This window comes from Clupea harengus, chromosome 2 (genome assembly GCF_900700415.2).
Source record: "Clupea harengus chromosome 2, Ch_v2.0.2, whole genome shotgun sequence".
Classification (NCBI taxonomy): Eukaryota; Metazoa; Chordata; class Actinopteri; order Clupeiformes; family Clupeidae; genus Clupea; species Clupea harengus.
In genome coordinates, this window is record NC_045153.1 from 20701858 (window position 1) to 20727109 (window position 25252).

Below are 25252 nucleotides of genomic sequence, written 5' to 3' on the forward strand. Positions count from 1 at the left end.
GTTGTTCTGCCATCCGGTTCCCTCTCTTTGACAGCAACTGATGCAACTTTCCTCCTTGCGAGCGTGGAAGAAAGAGTGCCCATGTAGAAAGACAAATACCTCTCAAAACTGTCAACTGCATTAGATCCACAGCTGTTCAGACAGGTTCAAACATACACTAAAGCACTGCTCCACTTCATTGTAAGGTGTTTTCCTTCCCCTTATGCATCTAAATTAATATCGCGGTGGGTGTGAGGCATTCCCAGATCGCCCAGCACGCTCAGACGAATCCACGGTTGGTGATGTAAATTAAATGCTGTTAGCATGTGCAACGCAGGAGGCACTGTGATACCAAATATCAGGAAATTGTAATCAAAAGCTCAAATTAATATTTTATGAGATAGGCCTACCAAGAGACCAAGATGACGCTCTAAAAGATAAATCTGAAAATGCAGAACACACAACTATAAAACATTTGGCAACTGAACTGTCATTTATATACTCAACTGTCAATTTATTCTGAACAAGTGTTACATAGGCTACACACATGCATAAAACAAAACAAAAAATACTCTGCTCCAGTGCAAGACAGGCTTATGAGTGGGGGGTTCACACAAAGCTTTTTTTGTGAAATAACTTGCCATAAGAACATAATAAACAACAATGCTGCGAGTGACTGGATTGGTTTAACATTGTGTAATACATGAATACAGCCAAATAAATAGAGGTACTGCAAATGGGGGTATCTTTAACATCTATATGCATGAAACAGAGTAGGTTCCAATGATGTACAATGGACTAAAGCAACAGCTAACATCCATCATAGATTCCTTAGGGCTACAGGAGTTACAGTATTGTTCCTTTCACTCACAAACATAGTCAAACATGTTGCAAAGTTCAAATGTTTTATGAGCAACAAGCCAAATGAGTGAAACCCTTGTGTCAGTTAGAAAATGGGTACATGCGATTAAAAATAACAATAACAACGTAACTGAGCCCATATCTATCCAAAGTTAGTTATTTAAAAACTTCAAAAATACTAAAGCAAATATAAAACATTAAAAAGCCATTTGATATGAACCCATCTATCTGAAAAATCAGTGGAGCTACATTTTTTATTAATAAATTACATCTTTTAACCATACAGCAGTGAGATAAATCAATTGAAAGACAATAAAAGGCCCTACAGTCATTAAGACATTCGATAAGACGTTTGATTTCAAGTTAATTGTATTCATGAATACAATCAACTTGAAATCAAACGTGCCTTCTAAGTTGGAATCAGTATTTGACTGAAATTAGACAAGCCAAAAAACATGTTCAAATTTCTCTTTGACTAATGTATACTTTAGGAGTAAGTTGATAGAGTTAATAGAGAAAGATTATAGGCAAAAGATTAAAATGAGCTAATGTTATGCTATTGCTTTGACCAAGGAATTACAGAATGGCTAATTGCAAGGCTAAGACTATCAAAATATCTTGTGGACTGAATCATTGACCATACTATGAAGATTGTAATTTCATAACAATACTTTAGAATTATATCTGTGTGAAAAAAAGGAAATGAAAAAATTAATCCATTAAAGCACATGCATACCAAAACTGGGAAGTTTGGTTCCAACACTTGCCATGAATAACAGTAACATAGCTATTTTTATCAAGTGACCTTACCCAGTATTTACAATGGTAGTTGTGCACTGTTTAAATTATGTAAGATATCGCTTTTTTTTTAGCAGTTCGACTACAATACTGCAGCCTTTACTCATGCTATCCATGGCAATTTCATTTGTGCATCATGAATAGACTGTCAAGCTACAGATACATATAGAATTTTCAATGACCATTTATATGCGTGTTTGCTTGTGGTTTATAACTTTTCAGTTGGTCCAAGAAGCCTGGGTTTGGACAGGAGGCAGGTCGCGCCGACTTCACAAGGGCAAGTGCGTCATCGAATGCCTGGCCCTCTCTGGACATGAGGTATCCAATGACCACAGCGGCACAGCGAGAAACGCCAGAGTTGCAGTGAACCAACACAACTCCTCTCTAAGAAATGGAAAGGGGAAGACTCAGTGGCAGGGATATCTAATGTACACGCACTGTCATTGCGATGACACTGTATCTAGGGCCTCAGTAAGAGCCAAAGCACTTCTCTTCATTATACTTCTCAGGTTGGGAAAAAATATATTCAGAACAAGTGGAGCGGGATCAGATAGACTGGTACACGGTATGGAAATTAATGAAACCAACACCACTGATGGTGAACCACTCACAATGGCAAAATCACAAGTAGGAAGGTGAGAGAATGTTTCCTTTCTCAACTAAAAGCCACCACGTGTGATTAATTAAGGCGAAGCTACTGCCCATATCACTGGTTACATGAGAAGTAAGAGAGCAAAGAAACTACTCACTCATTTAACCCCAGGAATGGAAACTTATTTTGAATAGGCGCTGTAATCATAAACCCTTCTGAATTTGCATCATATGACAGTGTCAGGTTGTGGGTGACTGTCTCATCTATTTGGTAAAGAGGTTGTATGACAAACAATGGCCGGTAGTGATATGGTCTTTCTACAACGTGCTCAATAATGCATGGTGAAAACTCAACATTCATTATTCACAATGCAGTGTGGATACCTAGAATAAGGGACGACGGCCATTGGCTAGCTTTTGAGTATCAGGTAGGCTGGGCATTCAAATCGAACACTCAGGAAATTACAGCACTTTGATGGGATAAAACATCACTTCTATGACACACTTAAAGAGCGGGTCAGGTCAATGTGCTTCGTGCCAAGTGTATGGAGGAAAATATATTTGATTCTAACCTGATGAGCTGTGACAAGCTACAAGCAACATCAAAGTACAGTATCAAAACTTACCTCAGCCTTGGCTTGTTCTATGAATTGTGTGCACTCCTGAAGATATGATATAATGTCGGTGTCAGGCTGATCCAATATGCTCAGTGTTTTATAAATAAACAGATCTGGAAAAGCATTCTCGACACCGTAAGCAACATTCAATATATGCGTGACCTGAAAGACAAAAAGTAACATGACAACCAATTCATGTGACGTGTTTTGAATACTGAACTCTACATACAAACAACAGCATCCTATTTAGAACTAATTTAATGTGACAAAACTTTGACTTGTGCCTTTGTTTGGGTGGCAAACTAAAGAGATGAGACAGTCACTCATACCTTGAATTTCCTCATTGTCCCAAAGTCATGTGCTGCATCTTGAGAGCCTGAGAGAATGAACAAACCACCTCAAATAAACTTCACTCAGCTCACAACTTTGGATAACATAATCCGCTAAAGTTCATGGGCATGTTAGATTACATTTTAAGAAATGACCTTACCTATAATGTCCTCTTGCCTATTCTTGGTTTACAGAGTGGAAAAACAGTTTGGTGGCCCATGTATACGTAAATCATTTCAAAAACTCACCCAGCAATAAGTGTGGTTTGACAGCGCCAACTTGAAGGTCCCAGCTGGTGTCCTGCACATAACCAAATGTTGTCTCCGTCTGAACGGTGTCCTCAACGACATGCACAGAGGAGCCTTTCCAGGTCTCAATAATCCGCCTTCCACTCAGAGTCGTCACCCTGGTGCATTGTTTTCTCAGATTAGTTTTAGAGAAGGATTTTATTTCTTGGGCAAGAGACTGCATCACATGTGTCTGACGGTTTCCCCACAGCAGAAAAGTGAAGACTCCTGATGCTTGCTTGTCCCCGATGGAGCTGTGTGCTCTGTCACTGGTACTGGTCAGCTGATACTGATGTTCACTTAGCGTACATTCCTTCCCTTAGGCTTTGCTGCAACCCAACCTGAAACTGAGAGCACCTCTTAGCCTACCTGAAAAAAGGGTCACTAATAGCACTGCCACCCATAGTGGGGAATGTAACTTCAGCAGCACCTATTGGTGATGATGAGTCTTTTGATGTTGAGGTCACAGGTGGTAACAAGCATTTCTTCACTTTTGATGGTGTATTCCATGTGCGTGTGGTTCTTATGAACCTAAAATTATTTTTAATAGTATTTTTTTTTTTTTTTTTACATAAATCAATAAATACATTTATGAATAGTGGCCTACCTCATAGTTTTTTTGAAGGGTATAGAATTAGACTTCAGGTCAACGGGCTGAACCGCAGTCCGGTGCATTGAAGAAAAAACAATTAAACATCAAAACATTCAATAATTTTAACAAAAACATAACTATAGCTGTCATGAAGTAAAATTTCATTTACCAATGGGTTTGGATAAAAAATTATATAAATAATAATAGATAATAATGTATTCACTGCCTTATATAGCCTAAAATGAACATGTCATTTTGGCCTGTTTGTCTCTACTATGTTGACGGGGTAAGAGTTCAAAGTATGAAATGCCTTATAGTGATCCCATAAAAAAATCCTGGGTTAAATGTGTTAAATTCATGATTATACTTATTTGTGTTATGTACAACAATAAAATATAAAGACTAATGTACTCTATCTATATAGGAACATGAGCCTATATCAGTGTGTACGGGTCCAAATGTGTACAAATAAGAAAGAAATTGATAGTAAATAGTAAAATGAGCTTCTGCAAAAATATGACTAGGAATAGGCGGAAATACTGTATCTGCCGGAGGATGCTAGTCACGTGACATGCGTTGGTGTTGCAGGAAACAGCCTCGTTCTGATAGTTAGGGCAACACCTAGAAAAAACAGGGAGTCAGAGGAGGGGAGTGAGGAGTTGACGAGGATTTTAGCCCATAATATGGGCAAATTTTAACACTAAAACACATTTGTCTGCTTCTTTCTTTTGTAACACTACATCGAGTTTTTCGATCGGTTTGGATTCGTGGAGGAAATTAGCTAAATTGTCAGCATGTCGCGAGGTGTGTTACAACCTAGCCAGCAAAAGCTGGCGGAGAAATTGACCATTTTAAACGACAGGGGCATCGGGATGCTCACCCGCATCTACAATATCAAAAAGGTAAGGCGTTTGGAAGTGACCTAAGATATTGGTTTGATCAAGTTTTAATGAAACCTTAGTGCCCTATATTATTGTTAGCTATCATCATCTATCTCAACGACATTATTCCCAATGAAAGATGACTGCAGCGATAGCACACAGGACAGGACAGCACCAGACAGGAATTCAGGGAAGGCCCTTACAGAAAAGGCTTCAATATCGACATTATTGTTAATTTTGACACTGCGCACGTTCTACTGATGACTTGGTTATTGTTTCTTAAATATTCATATATATAAACGATGCATTAACCTTTCCTCTCGGGACGTATTACAGCAAAATGGTGGTCCATGCTATTCTTCCCTACCAGGCTTTGGTTGTGTGCATTTCTCTCAGACGGGTTTAATGATAACGTTAGCCTGCTCGCTAACTGGTTAGCTGGCTAACATAAGCATTACAGCGGCAGCTTGTTACAAATTGATAGCTACATTTCAACTACGGCGCCATTCATTCTGCGCCAGCCCCGACAGTGTCGTTGCTAACGATACATAAGCAAATCGCAGATGTTCGGACGCTATGTGATGCTTCTATCGTAATATCGTTAGCTGCTAGCTACTTAGCATGCTAGGTAGTTCTCCTCCCTCAGACAGTAAATCCATATACTCACATACTGTGCTAACGCATAGTGAGTCAGTGTTAACCTGCTTGTAAGCCAGCAAGAAGTTTTTTTTGGCTAAATGCATTTACACCAGACACTGAAGATGCCTGCTCCTCTGCGCAATAGTACGGGTTTTTTTACGTCTGTTTTATGTGTTTTCTGTTGACGTGGTGCATGTGGTGTTCAGTATATCCAGCATAGGATTGTCGTCGCTCTAGGACACTAACGTTAGCTAGCTACGTGACATATTACGCTGTCAAATAGCGAGCAACAGCAGATAGGGATAATCCAATCCAGACACCTCAGTCCTGAGAGTTAGCTAAGCGTCCCCTGAAATCAATTAATTTGGGCAGTTCGTGGCAAGCTACAGTTGCCAGCCAAGTGGATTGCAAGCGTTGAAGGTGCGTTAATGTTTTGGTCTGGTGGGCTGCTGTTGTTTCCCTTACACTTCATAAATCAATTGTCCTTCCCTTTGCTGTCATCATTGAGGGCAGTCACCACACGGATATTGACTAGTGTTTGTGAAGCACACTGATAGTTCTAAGAAGACCATAACAGTTGCTCAGAAAAGAATACATGGACAATAATATTTAAATAGGTTTATAATATAGAATCATGTTTCTGAGAAAATGCACATTTTCAGTTGTTTTGTTTTAGGCACTAGATTCCTAGTGTGCCTAGTAATTGTGGTGTGTATAAATATCTATTCCTCAAAGGTGTTGCCCTTCTAGAAAATCCCTTCAATAGCCAGGGTTCAAACACCCTTGGATTTCCTCTACAGGTAGTCTTGTGGTTTGGATGTGCTGGGTTGCCTGGTTTGTGATGACAGGATTGACAGTATTTTAGAGCTACTGTGAACCTGAGATGGTAAAAGAATGTCCTCAGCTGCACACAAAGCAGAACCTGTCACTTGGTTTCCTGCTGGACCTGTCAGTGTCATTCCTCTGTATCCATGCTCTGCGAGGCAGAGGGAATATTCCTCCATTGGGTTTGATGCTCATCTCAAAGATGGAGGCTTCACAGTAAATGCTTTGGCAGTCTGTGAAACTGGCAGGAGCGAACTGGAAGCTGTCCAGCTTCAGTCAGCAGTAGAAAAGGAGGTTAGTTGAGAACTGTGCTAGGCTATCTGTTAGCACCCCCCCCCCCCCCCCCCCCCCCCTTCCCTCCCCCTGTCCACCCACTCCTGCCCCAACCCCCCCACCCCTCAGCCCATTTGCTCTGTAGGCCTACTTTCCCTCTAGCCCCCACCTCCGCCTGCCATCCCCTCTTGCCCATTGTCACCCCGAACCGGGTGGCATTGCACCCCACTCCAATGAGTGGTGCATATTCACTGCAGTGCCTTCCTCTGCCAATTAGGGCACAGAAGTGGCTCTATGCTGCAAAATGGGGGAGTGCACCAAAGAAGTTTCAGTCTCAACTGGTAGACACTGAACAAAAAAGCGCTCACTCTCACTCTCTCTCTCACTCTCTCTCCCTCCCTCCCCATCCAAGACATCCGAATTCATGCATTCAGCCAGTGCCACCAAGTATCCAACCAAGTAGTGATCTTGCACTGCTCCATGTGTTCCATTTCTGTGTATTCCCATGAAAGCCATGCACCATTCCCACGTTTTGCCGTGTTAATCAGGAATATTTGAGTTCTGATAGGGCTATTCCATGTGGTTGAGTGGGCATTTTAGCAGAGCGCAAGCAAGCAGAGCATTGCATTTAGGTTTTCTGTTGCTTAGCAACTGTAAAGACATTCGCATCAGCACAGTCTAGATGCATTGAAAATTGCAGCAATCTCAGTCAGTTGTGGCTGTAAATCAAGCGGTTGGCCAGCATTCAATCACTGCTTGCCTTAGATAGTGAGATTTCATCAAAGCGTTTAAGAAATTAGCTGCTTTGATTGGGGAAAAAATGAGGATAAAAACTAAATTCAGGACCATTTTAATGTGACATTACCATATTTGTAAAGGGCATACTTTAACTTTCTGTTCTATTCATGGTTAATTGAGGAAATGTGTTTTGTGTATACAATGGCAGTTTTAATATCGGTAATTCGATAGATTAGTGCCAGTATGACCTATGTGATTATGGGAGGCTTGCCCTAAATAAGCTGAGTAAAAAACTAAAACAAAACAAAACCAAGTCCACAGGAAATGGCACTAGGAATCCTCAGAAAAAGAAAGGAAGTCCATGTTGCTTATCTCACTCCCATTTAAGCGAACCACCCAGCCCTAGAGAGGGGAGTCTGTGTACCATGGCCGGTTGAAGTACCATTGAAGATCTGCACTGAAATACCGGAAGCTTATGTTTTTAACAGAGAGTGTGATGCATCCATTTCTGTGGGTGCCACAGTGTTTCATGTAATGTGCATGGGACGTTCATATAGCTTTGATTTTTGGACGGTGTCTTTGTATTTATTTATTTATTTATTTATTTTCCCCCGTGTGGTAAATGCCAACAATAGGCAGGCATTAGCCTTTTTGTATGAAGTCTTTCTGCAAGACTTCATATAAAGGTCACGGGGAGGGCCTCCCATGGGACCAAGTGCTGCATATCCTTGACCTCAATCTGTTACTCCCAGCTATCTCTCCCCTGCTCTCGCTGGTTGGCCTAGGGCAAGTCTCCACTGCATGGCAGCCTTGCAGATCAGAGCCATAATTAATTGTGGAGAAAACATTTACCCCTGGCCTTTTGAAATCATTGTCAGTGAGAGTTAGGCGTTTGATGGCTCAGATCGCTAGTTTGTGGTGCCTGCTAGTTTGTGGTGCCCAGATACTATGTCATGTCATGTGTGCCACAGACAGTGCTGATGCTCTGCATGTTTTGTTTGCCAGTGTTTTCATGTAGTGGGATCGTCCAACCGGCTGACATTTGTTTAGTTGGGAGCCCACCTAAAGTGTAGCTGAATTGTCACTGCCGATATTGCATGGGATGTTTCCAACATTTGATCTGTCGGGTGTATTGTTTTTTGTAATTCTCTGTTAAAATTCAGTTTCAATATTCTTCTTTTTATTTCTTCTTTTTTTTTCTTTAGTAATTTTTTTTTTTTTTTGGCTTGCATGACTTTTTAATTTTTTTTCCTTTGAACTAATCACGTAATTCCTGGTCTTTTCTGAAAACGTGGAACTTCAACCCTTGTAGTAGCCTCCTGTCTCCCTGTCCCTGGAGGACTGGACTCTGCATGGTGTGTATGTTAGCTCTGGGAACGCCTTGCAGCTCTTAACAGATAGCCACCCAGTAACCCAAACAGTGTCCCTCGACAGGAAAACGTACCTGTATGCGAAAACCCGCTATAGGACCGTAACGACTGACTAAGCTGAATCATCTATGACTTTAAAAGCAAAAGATAAGAAGAGAAATATACTCACACATTAGTTCCCAAAGCTAATCTTTATTTTGGACGTTAGACATGCATGATAGACATTTGGAAACCTGTGTTTTATGTGTAATTTTCTCTCTTTCTGTTACAATGCTTCCCCCCAGCAAGGACAAGTTTGGAAGGTTTGCACAGCTTTTCACCTTCCCTACACCCCTCCCCTCCCCGAAATCTCAGTCCTCCGTCTCCCCCCCCCCCCCCCCCCCCCCCTCTTTTTCTGCTTTCCTTACCAGCCTCATGATCCCATAAACTCTGTATCAACTCACAATGCCGTAGCACAGTTCAAAGTAAAGGCCGTTCCCACTTCCCTTCCAAAAAATCTTATATGTCAGTGCTATCAGGGATTGATTTGTTATGATTGATTTGTTTGTTTTGATTTATTTCCATTTTTTGGATTTGTGTTTTGTTTGTTTGTTTCGTTGTTCAGTGTACATACATAATGTAGTAGTTTGCAAAATAGCTTTAGGTTACTGTTATTATGGGTCTTTGGAATTGTATATACTCTTTAAGGCACAGCTGCAGAATCCTAGTTAGTTTAGCCTATACAGCCATGCTCATTTGCTGACCCTAGCACTTAAGTGCTTTGAGTAGGCTTTGGTACAGGTGGTACAGTTAAGTGATGAAATCACTGTGATTGCATGATATGTTAGTGCCTGGTAGTTATTATATAGTCTCAGATAATTACCCCTGTTTACAGTTGTATTGCCATACTCCATTACTCTTTCATTCAGTATTGGCAGGTGAGGAGATTGCTGTAACCAGGCCTCTGTGCTTGCTGGAAACCAGTGGAGTTCCACAACCCTAATGAAAAGGCAGCTGTAATATATCAACATAGCCATTGAAGGAGGGAATATTCTGGAAATTCTGATTTAGTTGGACATATTGTTTTGAACTCACACTGGAGGCAATATTATTCACAAACTCAACTACCTCTACTGTACTTAAGGGGCCTATAATGGGAGATAGACCTGGGCGTCAGTTGCAGAAGTATGTATAAGAGTAGCCTTTTTCTGTTCTCCACTTTGGTTCAATAAGAAGACTCTAGGCCACTGTGGACGTCCAGCGTTGTGTAGTGCAGGTTTATTTGATTTGACCATTAGGTGGACGCTTTTTGAAGGTGTTACCAGGCATAGGTGCATGCCTTGCATCATGTTAACCATGTAATCATTCAACACACCGCCCTGCACGTCTGCCGACTTCCTCCGGCCCTTTCTAACCTCTGTAAGCCCCTCACTGCTTACAGAGAGACCAAGGCAAGCGCACCGGCCAACGGCCCACCTTTCTGTCCCCCCCCCCTACCCCACCCCACCCCACCCCCCTCCACCCGTAGAAGTGCGTCCGCCCATGCACTGCCGTCTCACTAACTGCCCTCCAACTTATCATGCAGCACCCTGTCCGTCGAAAGAACATGTGAATCTACCTCTCTCTCTTTTTCTTTTTCTCTCTTTCTTTTTGTCTGTCTCTCTCTCATTGCATTTTCTAGCTGTGACAAATTCAAATCAATTCCCTGCACTCTGCCTTCTCATCCTGTTCACCTGTCGTCTGAAAACGTTCTATCTGTTTAGTTGTTTATTTTTGTATTCTCTGGCCTGTGGATGTGTTCTGAATTTGCCATTGTGTCTGAGGCAGCTGTAGCATTTTGAGCGATCTCTTTTTCTCTTTCTCGCCCTCTCTTCTCTCCTCTTCTTTTCTCGGTCACAGGCATGCGGGGACCCCAAAGCGAAGCCCTCGTACCTGATCGACAAAAACCTTGAGTCTGCGGTGAAGTTCATCGTCCGAAAGTTCCCGGCCGTCGAGACGCGTAACAATAACGTAAGTGTCCGTGAAGACCAGTCCGTTATGTCAGTCATTCAGCCCAGGCGAATCAATGAGAAATATGTGCTACAGTGTCCAGAGAGACCTATTGATTAATAGCGTTTGATGCATCTGACAGTGAAGTGAAGGTATAAATGCACATCTTAGTGACATGAAAATCAGTGCAGATGTATTTATTTGTGTAATTAGATGTTAGTGTATTTGGGTTACCATGACTTTGCTTCAATGTTTCAGCAAGTTACGCTAAAGGACAATGACTATGACCATTTAGAGACAGCTTCTAAAATTGAGCTGTGCTGTCCGAGCAATGACTGTAAAAATAAATGGACAGTGTATGTTAAATCAAAAGAGAAGCCACCGGAGGGAATTTAGAAATGGCGGAGATTTAACCAATTATGGCTAATTCTGGGCCGACCTGGCTGATTTTCTGTTTACCACTCATGTTTTGGCTTCAAAAAGCACGTACGGTGCAGACTCCGGCTCCAGTTTTGCCAATATGGCCGACCAGTTTTGGCTTCACTTCAGAACGTACGTGCATGACGCCATGCTGTCCATCTTTTTCCAGTCATTGGTAGCGACTGATGGAGTGTTTGTGTGGCAGAGCTGCTGACTGTTTGGTTCAGGTCCAGGAGCATGCATCAGAGAGGAGCTGTCTGAGTCATTCCTCTGCCCTAAGCCACCAGTGTGTTGAAACGGCCTCCGATAGGAATGTGGGCGTGTGGCTCTCCCTCTCTTTCTGACACGCTCTCTCTCTCTCTCTCTCTCTCTCTCTCTCTCTTTTCTCTCCCTCACTCTCTCGCACACACACATACACACAGACACACACACACACACTCACTCTGGTCCTGTCATTTTTTTCTCCAAGCTGCCGTTCCCTGTCATTGCAGTGTGTGTTTGTACCCTCTAATGATGCCCCCCCCCCCCCCTCTCTCTCTCAATTCTGTCCTCCTGTGAGATCTGTCTTTAAGGAAAAAACAGGGTTTGGTCATGATTTCTGCCCAGTTATCTCCCATATGATGTTCTCAAACATGCATTCCATGTCTCCTGTGTGACATGTCTCTGTGTTGTTCTGTGTGTGTGTGTGTGTGTGTGTGTGTGTGTGTGTGTGTGTGTGTGTGTGTGTGTGTGTGTGTGTGTGTGTGTGTCTCTTTTAATAATAATCAGTCTCCATTCCTGTGTATAAACAAATGTTTCCCAAATGCTTCTTTTTAGCTTTCTACTTTTGGTCTCTGCTGTGTATTTGTGTTAAAGATGTTTTTTAACTGCTACTTGGAATGACGTACAGCTTCCTCATGTTTAACTGTGTTTGAGTTTTTCCTTTTTGTGTTGTTTTGTATTTTTACGTTGTGCATTTTTGTTTTCTTGCATGCTTAACATGGCTATTTTCTGGATTATTCTTTTTGGTAAGTTTTGGACTCCACTGGAGGCCATTTGCTTTGTTTGAGCGCCTTACCCACTTACTCATGGGTTTGAACATTTTAGTTGTTCTCACATATATATCTGTATTCAGTCTTAAATACTGGGCAAAGGAATCTAAGAATAACACCTTCATTTTCATAAGAGCAGACACACAAGAAGAGAGATGTAACTGTGAACACCATTGTGTCACAACAATTATCAACAGGCTACTTCATAGCATATTGTCTATGTGACCGATGCCTATTCTGAGATTCCTCAGTTGGAAACTGCATGCTTATACCTACCTAGACCTGAAACACTCTCTTTGTATGTAGTGTGTAGTCTCTGTTCAGGAACCAAATCATTTCATAGAAAAAGAGTACATATGAAGGCATTTAAAAGCCAAGCTGAAATATGATGGGAAAGCATCACCATCATAAGCAATAACAAAGCTGAACATCACCAGCAAGCTCTTTTTCTCTGAAAAAGAAAACAAAAAAACAAGATTTCTTTTTGAACCAATTATAGATTGCATCAGTAAAACTTTGAAATGAGGTGTTATTTTTGGAAGTAAAGGGGATGGAAATCGTATTTCTGGAGATTGTGCACTCTCTCTTTCTTGAAAACATTGAATGGTAGTAATGATATTTCTTGGTTGCCATAGCTCCTTTTAACATAGAGAAATTGCAGTGATTTATTTAGTGGAGTAGATACTAACTTGGTTCCAGGGCAAATCTGCATTGCTTTGCTGAGTAGCAGATGGGGGACACAGCTCATACGGAGTAAAGATTAAGTGTCTAAAGGCACCGCGTTCATCTGTCTGTCTACATGATTCATATAGTCAGTGTAGCTGTTATGTACCCACTTAGACTGTGGAGTAGATACTTGGAATTTCTTATGCAAATATGGCAATTCTCCAGCATCCACTTTGCAGTTGGATATGGGCTGACTTGATACACTGATTGGCTATCACACACTATCATTGCACAAAATGTAATGAACATGCCATTTAGCATTCAGCAACACGCCTGCAAAACATTGAATAGCATATCTGGTCATCCAAAACATGTACACTGTTCATTATTCAGAAACACATCTGCAAATTATCAATTAAACATTAAATGTTGGAAAAATATATATAAAATGACAGACATAATCCGCTTATGGCTGTGTCCAAATGCTTCCATCAGGTCTCTTGCAGTGCATATTTGTCCTGTGGTCGCAAATCTCATGCAAGTACCAACACGGAGAGGAATATTGGGCTTGTCAGGACTTGATGCAAGGTTCATTCACGTATTTTACTGTCAAACCTAAACTTTGTATTGCTCACCGACTTGAATCTTGCGACAGCCATTGCAATTTCTATTTAGGCCTTTCCCCAGACAACCCAGACTTTAGAGGATTAAATGATATTTACTTGACATCTGACAAACTAAAGTGAATTGGCCTCGTCTGCGGTTTGGATCAACCTGATGCGTTCAAGTTTCAACAACTGCATTGATGACTCACTAACGAGTGTCTTCAGTGAATGAACCTTGCTGATGATATTTACCAAAAAAAAAATATATTGTATGTTGTTTTCTCCTTTCCAGTGTCTGACTCATCATTGTTTTCCCCCCACAGCAACAGCTTGCACAACTACAAAAAGAAAAGTCTGAAATACTAAAGAATCTAGCTTTGTACTACTTCACATTTGTGGATGTTATGGAATTTAAGGTAAGACAGAACTCTGTGGTGTTGTATTTTTCATGATTATTTGCAGGCACGAAGGCATTTTATATAGGTTGGGAACACCAGGTAGCTAACTACGAAGGTGAATCATTGTTGAAACATCACTTAATCGGCTTATGTTGACATTTGGACTGGCTAGAAACCACAGCCAAGCAAATCATGAAATTAGTTACACGACCTAACAAGGCTGATATTAGATGGTATGTAGCTGACCTCAGCTTTCACAATGTAGTCGTCATTTACAAGCGGTTTTGTTTGTTCATATTGTACAGTAACAATATGCAAGACCTGCTGATCCAGCTAGTGCCAGACATTTGAAAACAAACCTCTCCTCCCAGCTGGCCCTGCCCCTCTTCCACCCAGCCTATCACTTGCATTTTTTTAAGTTTGACATCCTGGGAGGCCAATCCCTGACTGAGTTGTTTTAAGCCCCGACTGATTTGTTTTAAGCCCCAAGGCTCATTAGGAAATTTAAGGAGGAAGTAGGTCTACAGTGTTGCTTGGGCTGTTCACAGAGACTGTCTGAAAGCAACTTTTGGGGACGCATGTCTTTATTCATATACGCTTTAGAACACATTTCAGACAACAACATATACTTACTCTACCATAAATGATATCGTTAACAATGGTTGTCACAATGAAAATGTTCCTTATCGTTTGTCACTTCTCTTTTTTCCAAAGGACCATGTTTGCGAACTGCTGAACACTATTGATGCTTGCCAAGTATTCTTTGACATTGTAAGTGGAGATTACAACCCCCATTTCAGTCATTGTTCACATTTCACAGAAAGAAGTGGAGAGCCTTTATGTGTGCAGTGTTCCAGAAAATGAGCAAGGTTTCTATTTTTAGAACGAAATAGAACACGTGTGTAATTCATATTATCCAGGCTTCCTGAATATTCTGCGTGGATTACTCAGCATACTAGAGATGAGAGTAAATACTTCCATGCTGTAGATGCCCCTTAAAATAGCCTGGTTTCAAGACCATGTTTTGTTTATAGATCAAACTCCAAATGCCATAACTGCCGTCATTCCATGAAATGGTCTAATTTTTATATTACTTCCTTTTTTGCAGACTGTAAATTTTGATCTCACAAAAAACTACCTTGACTTAGTTGTGACCTACACTACATTAATGATACTGCTATCCCGGATCGAGGAACGCAAAGCGATCATCGGCCTGTACAACTACGCACATGAAATGACACATGGCTCAAGGTAATGGAAACACGTTAATGATGACGTAATAGACCATTATGATACAGTTCACAAAATCCGCACAAATATGCATTATCAGGGTTTTAGTAGTCTTAACGTTTGTTCCCACCGTCACATGGTTTCTTTTGTCTGTTTGTTTCAGTGACAGAGAATACCCCAGGCTTGGACAGATGATCGTAGACTATGAGAACCCATTTAAAAAGATGATGGAGGAGTTTGTCCCTCATGGAAAGGTAAGGGGAGATGAGAGCATTGCACTACTACACAACAACATCTTACAAAAGTCTGAAGAGCTTTGGCCCACTGCGTTGCCTTGACTCATCAGTGGGTGTCTGGTTTTGTTTTTTTTTTTTTTTTTTTCGGGGTGCAGTCCTTGTCGGACGCCCTGCTCTCTCTGCAGATGGTGTACCCTCGCCGCAACCTGTCCGCCGACCAGTGGAGGAACGCCCAGCTGCTGAGTCTCATCAGCGCCCCAAGCACCATGCTCAACCCAGCACAGTCAGACACGGTGAGGAGCACACACACACACACACACACACACACACACACACTTATGCTCAACCCAGCACAGTCACAAACACACACACACAACTATGCTCAACCCAGCACAGTCAGACACGGTGAGGAGCACACACACACACACACACACACACACACACACACACACACACTTACTTATGCTCAACCCAGCACAGTCACTCACACACACACACACACACACACACACACACACACACACACATACACTCACTCAGTTATGCTCAACCCAGCAGAGTCGGACACGGTGAGGAGCACACACACACACACACACACACTTGTGCTCAACCCAGCACAGTCACACACACACACACACACACACACACACACACATACACTCACTCACTTATGCTCAACCCAGCACAGTCACACACACACACACACACACACACATACACTCACTCACTTATGCTCAACCCAGCACAGTCACACACACACACACTCACTTATGCTCAACCCAGCAGAGTCAGACACGGTGAGGAGCACACACACACACACACACACACACACACACACACGTGCTCAACCCAGCACAGTCACACACACACACACACACACACACACACACACACACACACACACACACATACAAAACACACACACACACACACACACACACACACACACACACACACACACATACAAAACACACACACACACACACACACACACACACACACACACACACACACACACACTCACACTTACTTGTGCTCAACCCAGCACAGTCAGACACGGTGAGGAACACACTCACACAAACACACAAATACTAGTCACTTGTTATATTCAGTTTTATTTTTATCTGGAACCAGTTTGGCCAGAATTGAAATTCTTCCCTCTTAATCATCAGAATGCTCCCATGTCTAATGAAGCCATAGGTTTTCATGTCCACTTACAATGATTCTAAAGCAGATTCTGTATACTGTATCTATTGAACCTGTTGACTAACAATTTCAAGTTAATTAGAAAGAATGGTAAAATGATGTCCAAATGCAATTTTAGAAGCCCTCAAATCTCCAAAATGTTTAACATAGACTATAGAGTGCCTGCAGTTTGATGGAATAATGGTTTTCCTGCTACAGATCAATGACATTTTCAGTGTTGACATTAACTGACTGCTTATTTATGCTTAAAAAGAAACATTTTACAAGGTTACATTTAAACCATGTGGGGAAATTATGTCCCCATGTGGGGAAAAACTGTACTTCTTCAGTTGTGCTCAAACCTCACAGACTGCTCCTTCTTGCAGTTATTAAATTAGAATAACTCATGAATTCATGCTTATGTAAATTTGCATATAATCTAATAAACTGTTATGAGCTTATAGAAATGAGTAAAAGCAATATGAAGCAGAAACACATTCACACACACACACACACACACACATACACACACACACACAAACACAATGATGAGCTAAACCTAGAAGGTCTGTGTGAGATGAGCTGAACACTTTCCTCTGTTGTGTTGGTAGATGCCCTGTGAATACCTGTCCTTGGACGCCATGGAGAAGTGGATTGTTTGTAAGTTTTTGGCTTGGAGATGAGACAGACCTGGGGGGGGGGGGGATTTCCAAATAGGGAGTTTAGTGACAAACCTGGCTAAGTTAACTCTAAGGATGAGCTAGACCTCCTAATTGAAGCCCAATGGCTTCAATTTCCTAGCAAAACAGAGTCATAGGGATCTGCTATTAGGAGGTTTACCACTTACTAACCTGAGTTAACCTACCCAGGTTTACCACTTTCTAACCTGAGTTAACCTACCCAGGTTTACCACTTACTAACCTGAGTTAACCTACCCAGGTTTACCACTTACTAACCTGAGTTAACCTACCCAGGTTTACCACTTACTAACCTGAGTTAACCTACCCAGGTTTACCACTTACTAACCTGAGTTAACCTACCCAGGTTTACCACTTACTAACCTGAGTTAACCTACCCAGGTTTACCACTTACTAACCTGAGTTAACCTACCCAGGTTTACCACTTACTAACCTGAGTTAACCTACCCAGGTTTACCACTTACCAACCTGAGTTAACCTACCCAGGCTTGTCACCAAACCACATACTTGGAATACCTCCCCTGGACTGCCTTTGAGTTTGAAATATGTCATCAGGGTGCATCACCTTTGGTAATCCTCTAGATATCAGATAACTAGATATTTGGACTTCTGTGGTACCTTGGTGGCTTTCTGTTTGAAGTGGGATGACCTGACCTGATTTTATTTACGGTGCTGTGAGGGTTATCAATTCAATTCAATTCAACTTTATTTCGCCATGTATACAGATACTAGGATTTTTTTTTGGTATTCTCCATGCAGGCTATAGTATCACCAAACTATCTCCCGCACGAGATCTCCACGGCCGCTACACAAGCTCTATCTAGAACTATCTAGGGTTAAGGAGGAGGTTTTATTCAGAAACTACTAAGCACAAACACCTCCATGGGCACCTTCACCTCCATGTTCATTTACATGAAACATAGCACCGTAGAAATGCTAAATCACCTGGAACTTATCTCATCTTGATCACTTATTACAAAGTTTCTCAATTTAATTTGCTGTTGACATTGTGTGTGTGTGTGTGTGTGTGTGTGTGTGTGTGTGTGTGTCTCCTGTCCATCAGTTGGGTTCCTGCTGTGCCACGTCACTCTGAACAACGACCCTGCAGCTCTCAGCCTGTGGAAGCTGGCCCTGCAGAGCAGCACCTGCCTCTGCCTCTTCAGAGACGAGGTCTTCCACATCCACAAGGCCGCCGAGGACCTTTTTGTCAACCTCCGCGGGTAAGGTCTCGAGCAAGGACTCTCTCTCACGCACACACAAACACACTTTTCTGTCTTTGTCTCTCTCTTGCTCACACACACTTACACATCATCTAATGCAGAGCAATAAGCAGTCACTCGATCAGGGAGACTAGCACCATCAATCAAACTTTTATTTGTCCTAAACAAACATGCTCTGGTTTGCATTGCTGCAGTTGTTTTTAGTTATCTGCTGTTTTTCTTCTCTAGCTACAACAAACGTGTGAATGACGTCCGAGAGTGCAAGGAATCAGCCGTTTCTCATGCGTAAGTACATCTGTTGTACATTCTGCCAGCTGGACACAGACACCGTCTCCAATTAAAACAAAAACTTCGCCTGAATTTCAAATGTCAAATATTCCTCCAACGTGTTTTGCATTATTGCCTCTTGAAGGGGTTCCATGCACCGAGAGCGCCGCAAGTTCCTGAGGTCGGCCTTGAAGGAGTTGGCCACGGTGCTTGCCGATCAGCCTGGCCTGCTGGGCCCTAAGGTATCATAATATTGCAGTTTGTTAGGCCTGTCTGCCGTTTGAAATGGGCCTGAGCTATGTTTGAGTTGGTGTGATGTATATAGATGAGAAGGAGACTAAGGAATTGTTTGCTCACTCTCTTTCTTTCTTTCTTTCTCTCTCTGTGTGTGTGTGTGTGTGTGTGTGTGTGTGTGTGTGTGTGTGTGTGTGTGTGTGTGTGTGTGTGTGTGTGTGTGTGTGTGTGTGTGTGTGTGTGTGTGTCTGTGTCTGTGTCTGTCTGTCTTAGGCTCTGTTTGTTTTCATGGCTCTGTCCTTTGCCCGGGATGAGATCATATGGCTACTAAGGCACGCGGACAACATCCAGAAGAAGAGCACAGATGATTTTATTGATAAGTAAGAATCCTGCGACCTCCCATCTTTCTCTCCTCTCCCAGTCTCTCTCTGTCTCTCTCTCTGCCTTGAGTCTGACACCTGTGAATACACCTGTGATTGTACCAAAAAAAGACGACACAAAACTATTGAACATACAAAATGGAAGTGAAAAGACTCTTCAGATGATAAACAAACATTCATCATGGCAGAAGCATCACTAAGTGACAATGCTTCTGCAGTGAACCTCGCCATTGTTTATGTAACAACCATCTGGCCTTGCGTGTCCATTTTAAATCAGTACCATTCTTGAACCAAGGGGCAGAACTAATGATTGTAATAAACTGTCTGGTTGTCGGGGGGGAAAAGGAAGTCCCGGTCGGAAAACCTGCATTCTCAGAAAGTTTTTAGTTTTTCATTGGACGAGGAATCCATGCTCAATGTGTACCTGTATGTTTGTGTCCCCAGGCACATTGCAGAGTTGATCTTTTATATGGAGGAGCTCAGGGCCCACGTGCGCAAGTATGGCCCCGTCATGCAGCGATACTACGTACAGTACTTGTCTGGGTTCGATGCCGTGGTCCTGAACGAACTGGTCCAGGTGAGAGTCTTATGCCCCTCGTCCTCGAGACGGACGGGAGCTCGTGGGAAGCTTGTAGCTACAGCTTTTAAGCTCGCCGCATACGCTTAGCCATACGCTCTGCATGTTAGCCTCTGGCAAAGGCTGTTTCTGACATGCTGGGGGTGTTTTTGTTTGTTTATTTAGCTGAGCCAGGCTGGATTATTGTGGAATTATGTCAGGGAAGCTGAGTGAGTTTGGGTGATTGTACCAGGCCTAGCCACTAGATGGAGCCCAAGGCTTTTAATACTTGTGTCTGCCCTTGCTGTATATAGGATGCATACTGTGAGATATTAGTGAATGTTGCTGATTAGCCCTCATGTGGAGAGACCACTGGGGTCACGGTCTGATGTGTTTGTCCCCCCTGCTTGCCTTCCAGAACCTGTCTGTCTGTCCCGAAGATGAGTCCATCATCATGTCCTCCTTTGTGAACACCATGACCTCCCTCAGTGTGAAGCAAGGTACTTACTCTTTTATCTCTCACTTCACTTGACTACTTACTCATTTTTCTTTCTTTCTCTCTTTATTTTTTTCTTTCTTTCTTTCTCTCTCTCTTGCCATCTTTTTTCTTGTACTATTAGAATTTTTCTTTTATATATCTCCCTTCATATCTCTTTGTTGTTTGTTTTTGTCTCTCAAGCATATATCGGCCCTTCCCTCAATTTTGAACATGTGTATATATAATTGGAAACATTCTACCCCCATGTTAGTTTAAAAGTCTAATTAAATGATATTAAGCTTAGCTCTTCTGTCTTGGGACAGAAACATTAATTAAATGTCTATTAATCACACATTGTTAATCCCAATTTTGCTGTGATGTTAACATGTCTTCAATTTGCCTTTGCATGCTAATTTAACATAAAGTGAACTGGAATTAAAAAAAATCAGTGTATAGGCCTTTTTAAGTGCAACTGTTGCCAGTTAGCAACAGCGTGTTAAGTTGTAACCTCCATGTAACCCTCTCTCTCTGTGTCTATCTCTCTCTCTCTCTCTCTCTCCCTCTCTTTCCCTTTCTGTCTCTTACGTCCCTTCTCTTCCAGTGGAGGATGGAGAGGTGTTTGATTTCAGGGGCATGCGGCTGGACTGGTTCAGATTGCAGGTAAGCCACGAGGAACCTGAGCCCTGACTTTAGGTGAAAGGCCCCCATGTGGGCAAGATGGTGTTGCTGGTGTCCCCTTTCCCCTCGGCCCTCAACTGCCCCGATTGTCACCCCATTCCCCAGTCCAGACCACACCGCACCACACTGTGACCAGGCCACGGCCTTCAGTGTATGAGTCCTGCCAGCTCTCAGTTCTCCGGGCCAGAGTGTGCTCAGTGTGGCCTCAGAAAGATGAATTTCCCCCTGAGGTTTTAATGGGGAAAAGATGTTCTTCAACACGAGAAGACACATGGCCCTCGTCAGGAGTGACAAATGCCTGTCAGAAAGAGGTTTTGTTTTTTCGGTCGTGTACGCAAGGCTTGTCACGACGGATGAAGGGAGAGTCGAGTCTGGACGGGACGGGGAGTTTCCTCTCTTGGTCTTGGAAAAACAACATATTAATATGGAGGATCATTCCGAGGACAGGCAGGGCTTTGGGCCGAAAAACAATTTGGAGCGAAAGAACCACAGGGAATGTTAGCCCTTTTTGAAGGCCCGCGTCTGATTATTTAAACCGTTGCCTCAGCCTTTTAATCGCAACCCAGACTGAGCACAAGCGTCGCATTATTGTGGAGTGCGGTACTGGCTCGGACCTGGCTTTCGGAACTGGGCTAGCGGCAGCGGCGTTCTGGCGATGCCAGAGAGACCCACTGCGCTCCTCGTGACCCGTTTCTGCGTCCGGCAGAGCGTGCCCACAGCGCGGTCCTGAAGCGCCACGCCCGTTTCACTTCCAGCGTTTGATCTCCGTGGGTGCGGCCGCCCACCCCATCCCATCCTGTCCCGCCCTGCCCCACCCCACTCTGCTCAGTTCCGAAGAGATTCCGCAGTTTGGGTTTTCAGTGGGGACTGGAGGCAAACGAGAAGTAGGGATGGTTGGAGAGAGTGGTGGTGGGGTAGGTGGTTGGGGGGGCAGAAGGGGGCGGAAGGGAGGTACAGAGAGAGGAGAAAATCTGCCATGCATGCAATGGGAACTGATCTACAGCTGAACAACTATTTTCTCAAGTCCCAAAAGCTTCCTCGACCAGTTTCGCTCTTTCACAGCCGGAACCATCCTTTTTTTCTGTTTTACCCCTCTTTTGTGGGGACACACGGCGTAGACACAAATCTGGCGAAAAGCGCAAACGTTTATTCGCTGCATGTGCTCGCTATGCATTCACTGTTTGCTGGGACAGAGCAAATTCAGGAAGTATTTAAACAGCTGGTTATGGAGCAGCTGACATGAGTGCGCACATGTGTGTGTCAGCACGCAGCTATGGGTGCCATACATTTTTCATTTCTTTTGTTACGTCCTAAAAATAAGACTGAAGTTAAATGTCAAATGTCTGTTGTCCCCCCCCCCCCCCCCCCCCCCACCCCTCCCACCACCACATATTGGAACCAGCCGCCATTAAATCCACATGTTTGGATCGGAGCAGAATCTTTATCTGTTACACAACCACGCTCGGGTCGGAAGACACACATTCATATTCTCCTCAGAGCGCCTCTCGGAGACATAACCCCATGGAAACCGTCGTCGCGGCTCAAGAATCCTGCTCTGTTTTTGTTTTTTGGAGATGTTTTGCCATGGAAATGTTTTTTTTTTTTTTTTGGTGCGTGCGTTTGCGCTTCTCGTTTAGTCAAACTGTCATCTCGGAGAGGGATGATGGCAGCGGCCCCCTAAGTTCTCTCAGTTCATTCAACGTGAGTCTGTCGATCCGAGTGAAGGCTTTCCTCAGGCTTAAAGGGCTGGCTGACAGAGCCAAAATTTTGAGTGAGAAGGGCGGCGGTCTAAAAATATGCCATGTATTTCAGCGCTCTCCTTTTCCTTCACTCTTAATTTGACTTCAATGCCTTCTGGTATGTTTATTGTCCTGCCCTTGACTTCTGAGCCGGTGGCTTTGTGAGTTTAGCACCTGCTGAATGTCTTTATGTGGCGTGTGGTGCCATCCTGGCACGGGCTGCTCTTTGACTTGGCAGCGCTTGAGATGATGAGAGCCGAGACGGCCGCGCTTCAAAAAAAAGACAACGCTTTCACAGCATTCTCTCACACTCGCGTAGCGATCTGCACTTCCAAAGGGAGCTTTTTAAATTTTTTTATTTAAAAGGCATTTCAATGCCGTATTTTCAGAATCTTCGTCAGATTCTCCAAGGTCACGGATTGTGCAGGCCTGAGCAGCTGTTTGTCAGCCCAGAAAACCCACTCTGAGGGGATGGTAGGGGCAGTGTGTAGCTGATGGTAGGGGCAGTGTGTAGCTGTGTAGCGGTGGTCGTGCCCCTCTAACGTACCTCACTTCAAAGTGCTGTTTCGGCCTGCAACACCAAAGCGAGTCTGTTTAGCATACTGTCTTCGTTTTATCCCACGTCTCGGGGAAGGAAACTTTGTAGCTTGGCCATTGTCTGAATCAACAGTATCAAGTTAAAAAAACGAATACTTCCCAGAAAAATTTCCTCAGAAGTTAACGATATGGTGGAGCATCAAACCACACGTTTGCCTCCAACCCCCAAAGTCCAATTTCCATTTGGATCACATTCTCTTTATTGCTTGAGGTTTTCTCCTGGTGGAGTCTGGGCCAGATAATAACATGTTTTTTTTGTTGTTTCTTGCTTTTGTCTTATGAAGCCCTCCTAGAGTTCACGGGTGCAAATTTGGCCCCTTGACTCGGTTACCGCGGTGACATTGCTAACGGTGCATGTTTCGGTGTTTCGCAGGCCTACACCAGCGTCTCCAAGGCCTCGCTGGGACTCGCCGACCACCGGGAACTGGGCAAGATGCTCAACACCATCATCTTCCACACTAAGATGGTGGACTCGCTGGTGGAGATGCTAGTGGAAACCTCCGACCTCTCCATCTTCTGGTAAGGAGCTCCCCGCACGTCCGTCCTCCTGTCAAATAAAAACATTTTACGGTAAATCCCCCTGTCTTAATTGGTTTCAGAAAAACCTCCCAACCCTCCATATCACATTCCCAGAAGCTCCCTTAGCAACTGTCTGTTAGGAGTGTTTGTTTGGAGGGCTCTGGCTTTTGGCGTGTAGTCTGGACAGATAAGATATGAATGTACCAGACAGCTGAATGTACTGGCAGCTCACGACTCTTTCTTTCTTTCTTTCTTTCTTTCTTTCTTTCTTTCTCTCTCTCTTGCCCTCGGCCTCTTAATCTATCTGTCTTCCTCTGTCTGTCCGTGTCTTTGGGGTTTCCTCTGATAGCTTTTACAGTCGTGCGTTTGAGAAGATGTTCCAGCAGTGCTTGGAGTTGCCGTCTCAGTCCCGCTACTCCATCTCCTTCCCCCTGCTCTGCACACACTTCATGAGCTGCACCCACGAGCTCTGCCCAGAGGAGGTGAGTCAGACACATACACACATATACACACACACACACACACACACACACACGCATAGATTCACATATACATACAGACACAGAATCACTCTCACACACATACACATGCTGTTACTTACACACACACAAATCTACACACACACACACACATGTACACTCGGGACCAGTGTCACGGAAGGGGAACGTTTCCTGTGGCCAACATAAGAAAAATAACATTAACATTTTGGGGAGGTTTGGTGTTGTTTTAGAGTAAGGCTGAAGTGTTTTTTAAATCAGTTTGTAGCCACTCGTAGCAGACTCTCTTTAAGAGTGCACTTACACAGTGTTTCAACACCCATGACCACTGCAAGTCATTTAGATCAGGAGAACATATTTATTTACTGTCTAGTTGGGTTGCTCACAAGGGTGCCCTTTAAGAGTGCACTTAAAATCAACAACGACAAAGACAAGGTGGGGGCGGGGATCCCTCCAGGTTAATGATTTAAGACATGCCCCAGTGAATTTAGCCAGTGTAGCTCCTGTGTGTGTGTGTGTGTGTGTGTGTGTGTGTGTGTGTGTGGTGCTGCTGAATGCTGGGAAAGTAGGTTTCCTCTCACCCAAAGATTCAGCAGGGCCAAGCAGGAGGGCCCTTGTGAGCGGGCAGGATGGAGTCACACAGAGAATTTGGAAAACGGTGCAAACCCCCCCACCCCCACCCCTTTACCCCCGGCGTGCGCTGCGGTCCATGTATCAGGATGTGTACGGAAGGCCAGACGCTGAAAAGCATGATTTATTAAATTTGTAATTGAACCATACACTGGTGCTACTAGCAGCCCTACCCCCCTGACCTCCTCGCCACTCCACCCCCTCCTCCCCGGACCAGAGGGGAGGTAGAAGCCCCCGGC

General features: G+C 43.4%; 2 protein-coding genes across 8 annotated transcripts in view; one reads left to right on the forward strand and one right to left on the reverse strand.

The window, feature by feature from the left end:
* Positions 1-472: 472 nt before the first annotated feature.
* On the reverse strand, positions 473-4678 carry dusp19a (dual specificity phosphatase 19a). 2 transcript variants are annotated; one of them, XM_031586427.1, is made up of 6 exons: positions 4596-4678; positions 4071-4117; positions 3425-3810; positions 3176-3222; positions 2856-3008; positions 473-2022 (listed from the first exon to the last, which is right to left on the reverse strand). In XM_031586427.1, exons 3-6 carry the CDS (start codon positions 3645-3647, stop codon positions 1813-1815), a joined length of 633 nt encoding a protein of 210 aa, XP_031442287.1. In that variant the 5' UTR covers positions 3648-3810; positions 4071-4117; positions 4596-4678; the 3' UTR covers positions 473-1812. The 2 variants fall into 2 exon arrangements, with proteins under 2 accessions (XP_031442287.1, XP_042566278.1); XM_042710344.1 differs by lacking the exon at positions 4596-4678 and having other exon boundaries at positions 3425-4560.
* Positions 4675-25252, forward strand: part of nckap1 (NCK-associated protein 1) — a 37894-nt gene continuing 17316 nt past the window's right edge. For 2 of the 6 annotated variants that reach the window (XM_031586387.2, XM_012834041.3), the window contains exons 1-18: positions 4675-4957; positions 9066-9083; positions 10660-10770; positions 13795-13887; positions 14584-14640; positions 14978-15120; positions 15263-15353; positions 15491-15628; positions 17132-17180; positions 18282-18438; positions 18667-18723; positions 18851-18947; positions 19213-19319; positions 19764-19896; positions 20294-20375; positions 20955-21013; positions 23741-23886; positions 24236-24368. In XM_031586387.2, coding sequence (XP_031442247.1) covers positions 4850-4957; positions 9066-9083; positions 10660-10770; positions 13795-13887; positions 14584-14640; positions 14978-15120; positions 15263-15353; positions 15491-15628; positions 17132-17180; positions 18282-18438; positions 18667-18723; positions 18851-18947; positions 19213-19319; positions 19764-19896; positions 20294-20375; positions 20955-21013; positions 23741-23886; positions 24236-24368 — 1779 coding nt within the window. In that variant the 5' untranslated portion in view covers positions 4675-4849. The remainder of the gene's footprint in view (positions 4958-9065; positions 9084-10659; positions 10771-13794; positions 13888-14583; positions 14641-14977; positions 15121-15262; positions 15354-15490; positions 15629-17131; positions 17181-18281; positions 18439-18666; positions 18724-18850; positions 18948-19212; positions 19320-19763; positions 19897-20293; positions 20376-20954; positions 21014-23740; positions 23887-24235; positions 24369-25252) is intronic. The other 4 variants (XM_031586400.2, XM_012834043.3, XM_031586390.2 and 1 more) reach the window with 3 other exon arrangements.

Excerpts from the sequence above, each read along its gene's own strand:
- dusp19a (XM_031586427.1), bottom strand. The coding sequence starts at position 3,647 with ATGCAGTCTCTTGCCCAAGAAATAAAATCCTTCTCTAAAACTAATCTG. Across the intron at positions 3,223-3,424 it reads CAAACCACACTTATTGCTGG|GCTCTCAAGATGCAGCACAT; the intron begins GTGAGTTTTTGA and ends TCATTCTCTCAG. Across the intron at positions 2,023-2,855 it reads TAGAACAAGCCAAGGCTGAG|AGAGGAGTTGTGTTGGTTCA; the intron begins GTAAGTTTTGAT and ends TCCATTTCTTAG.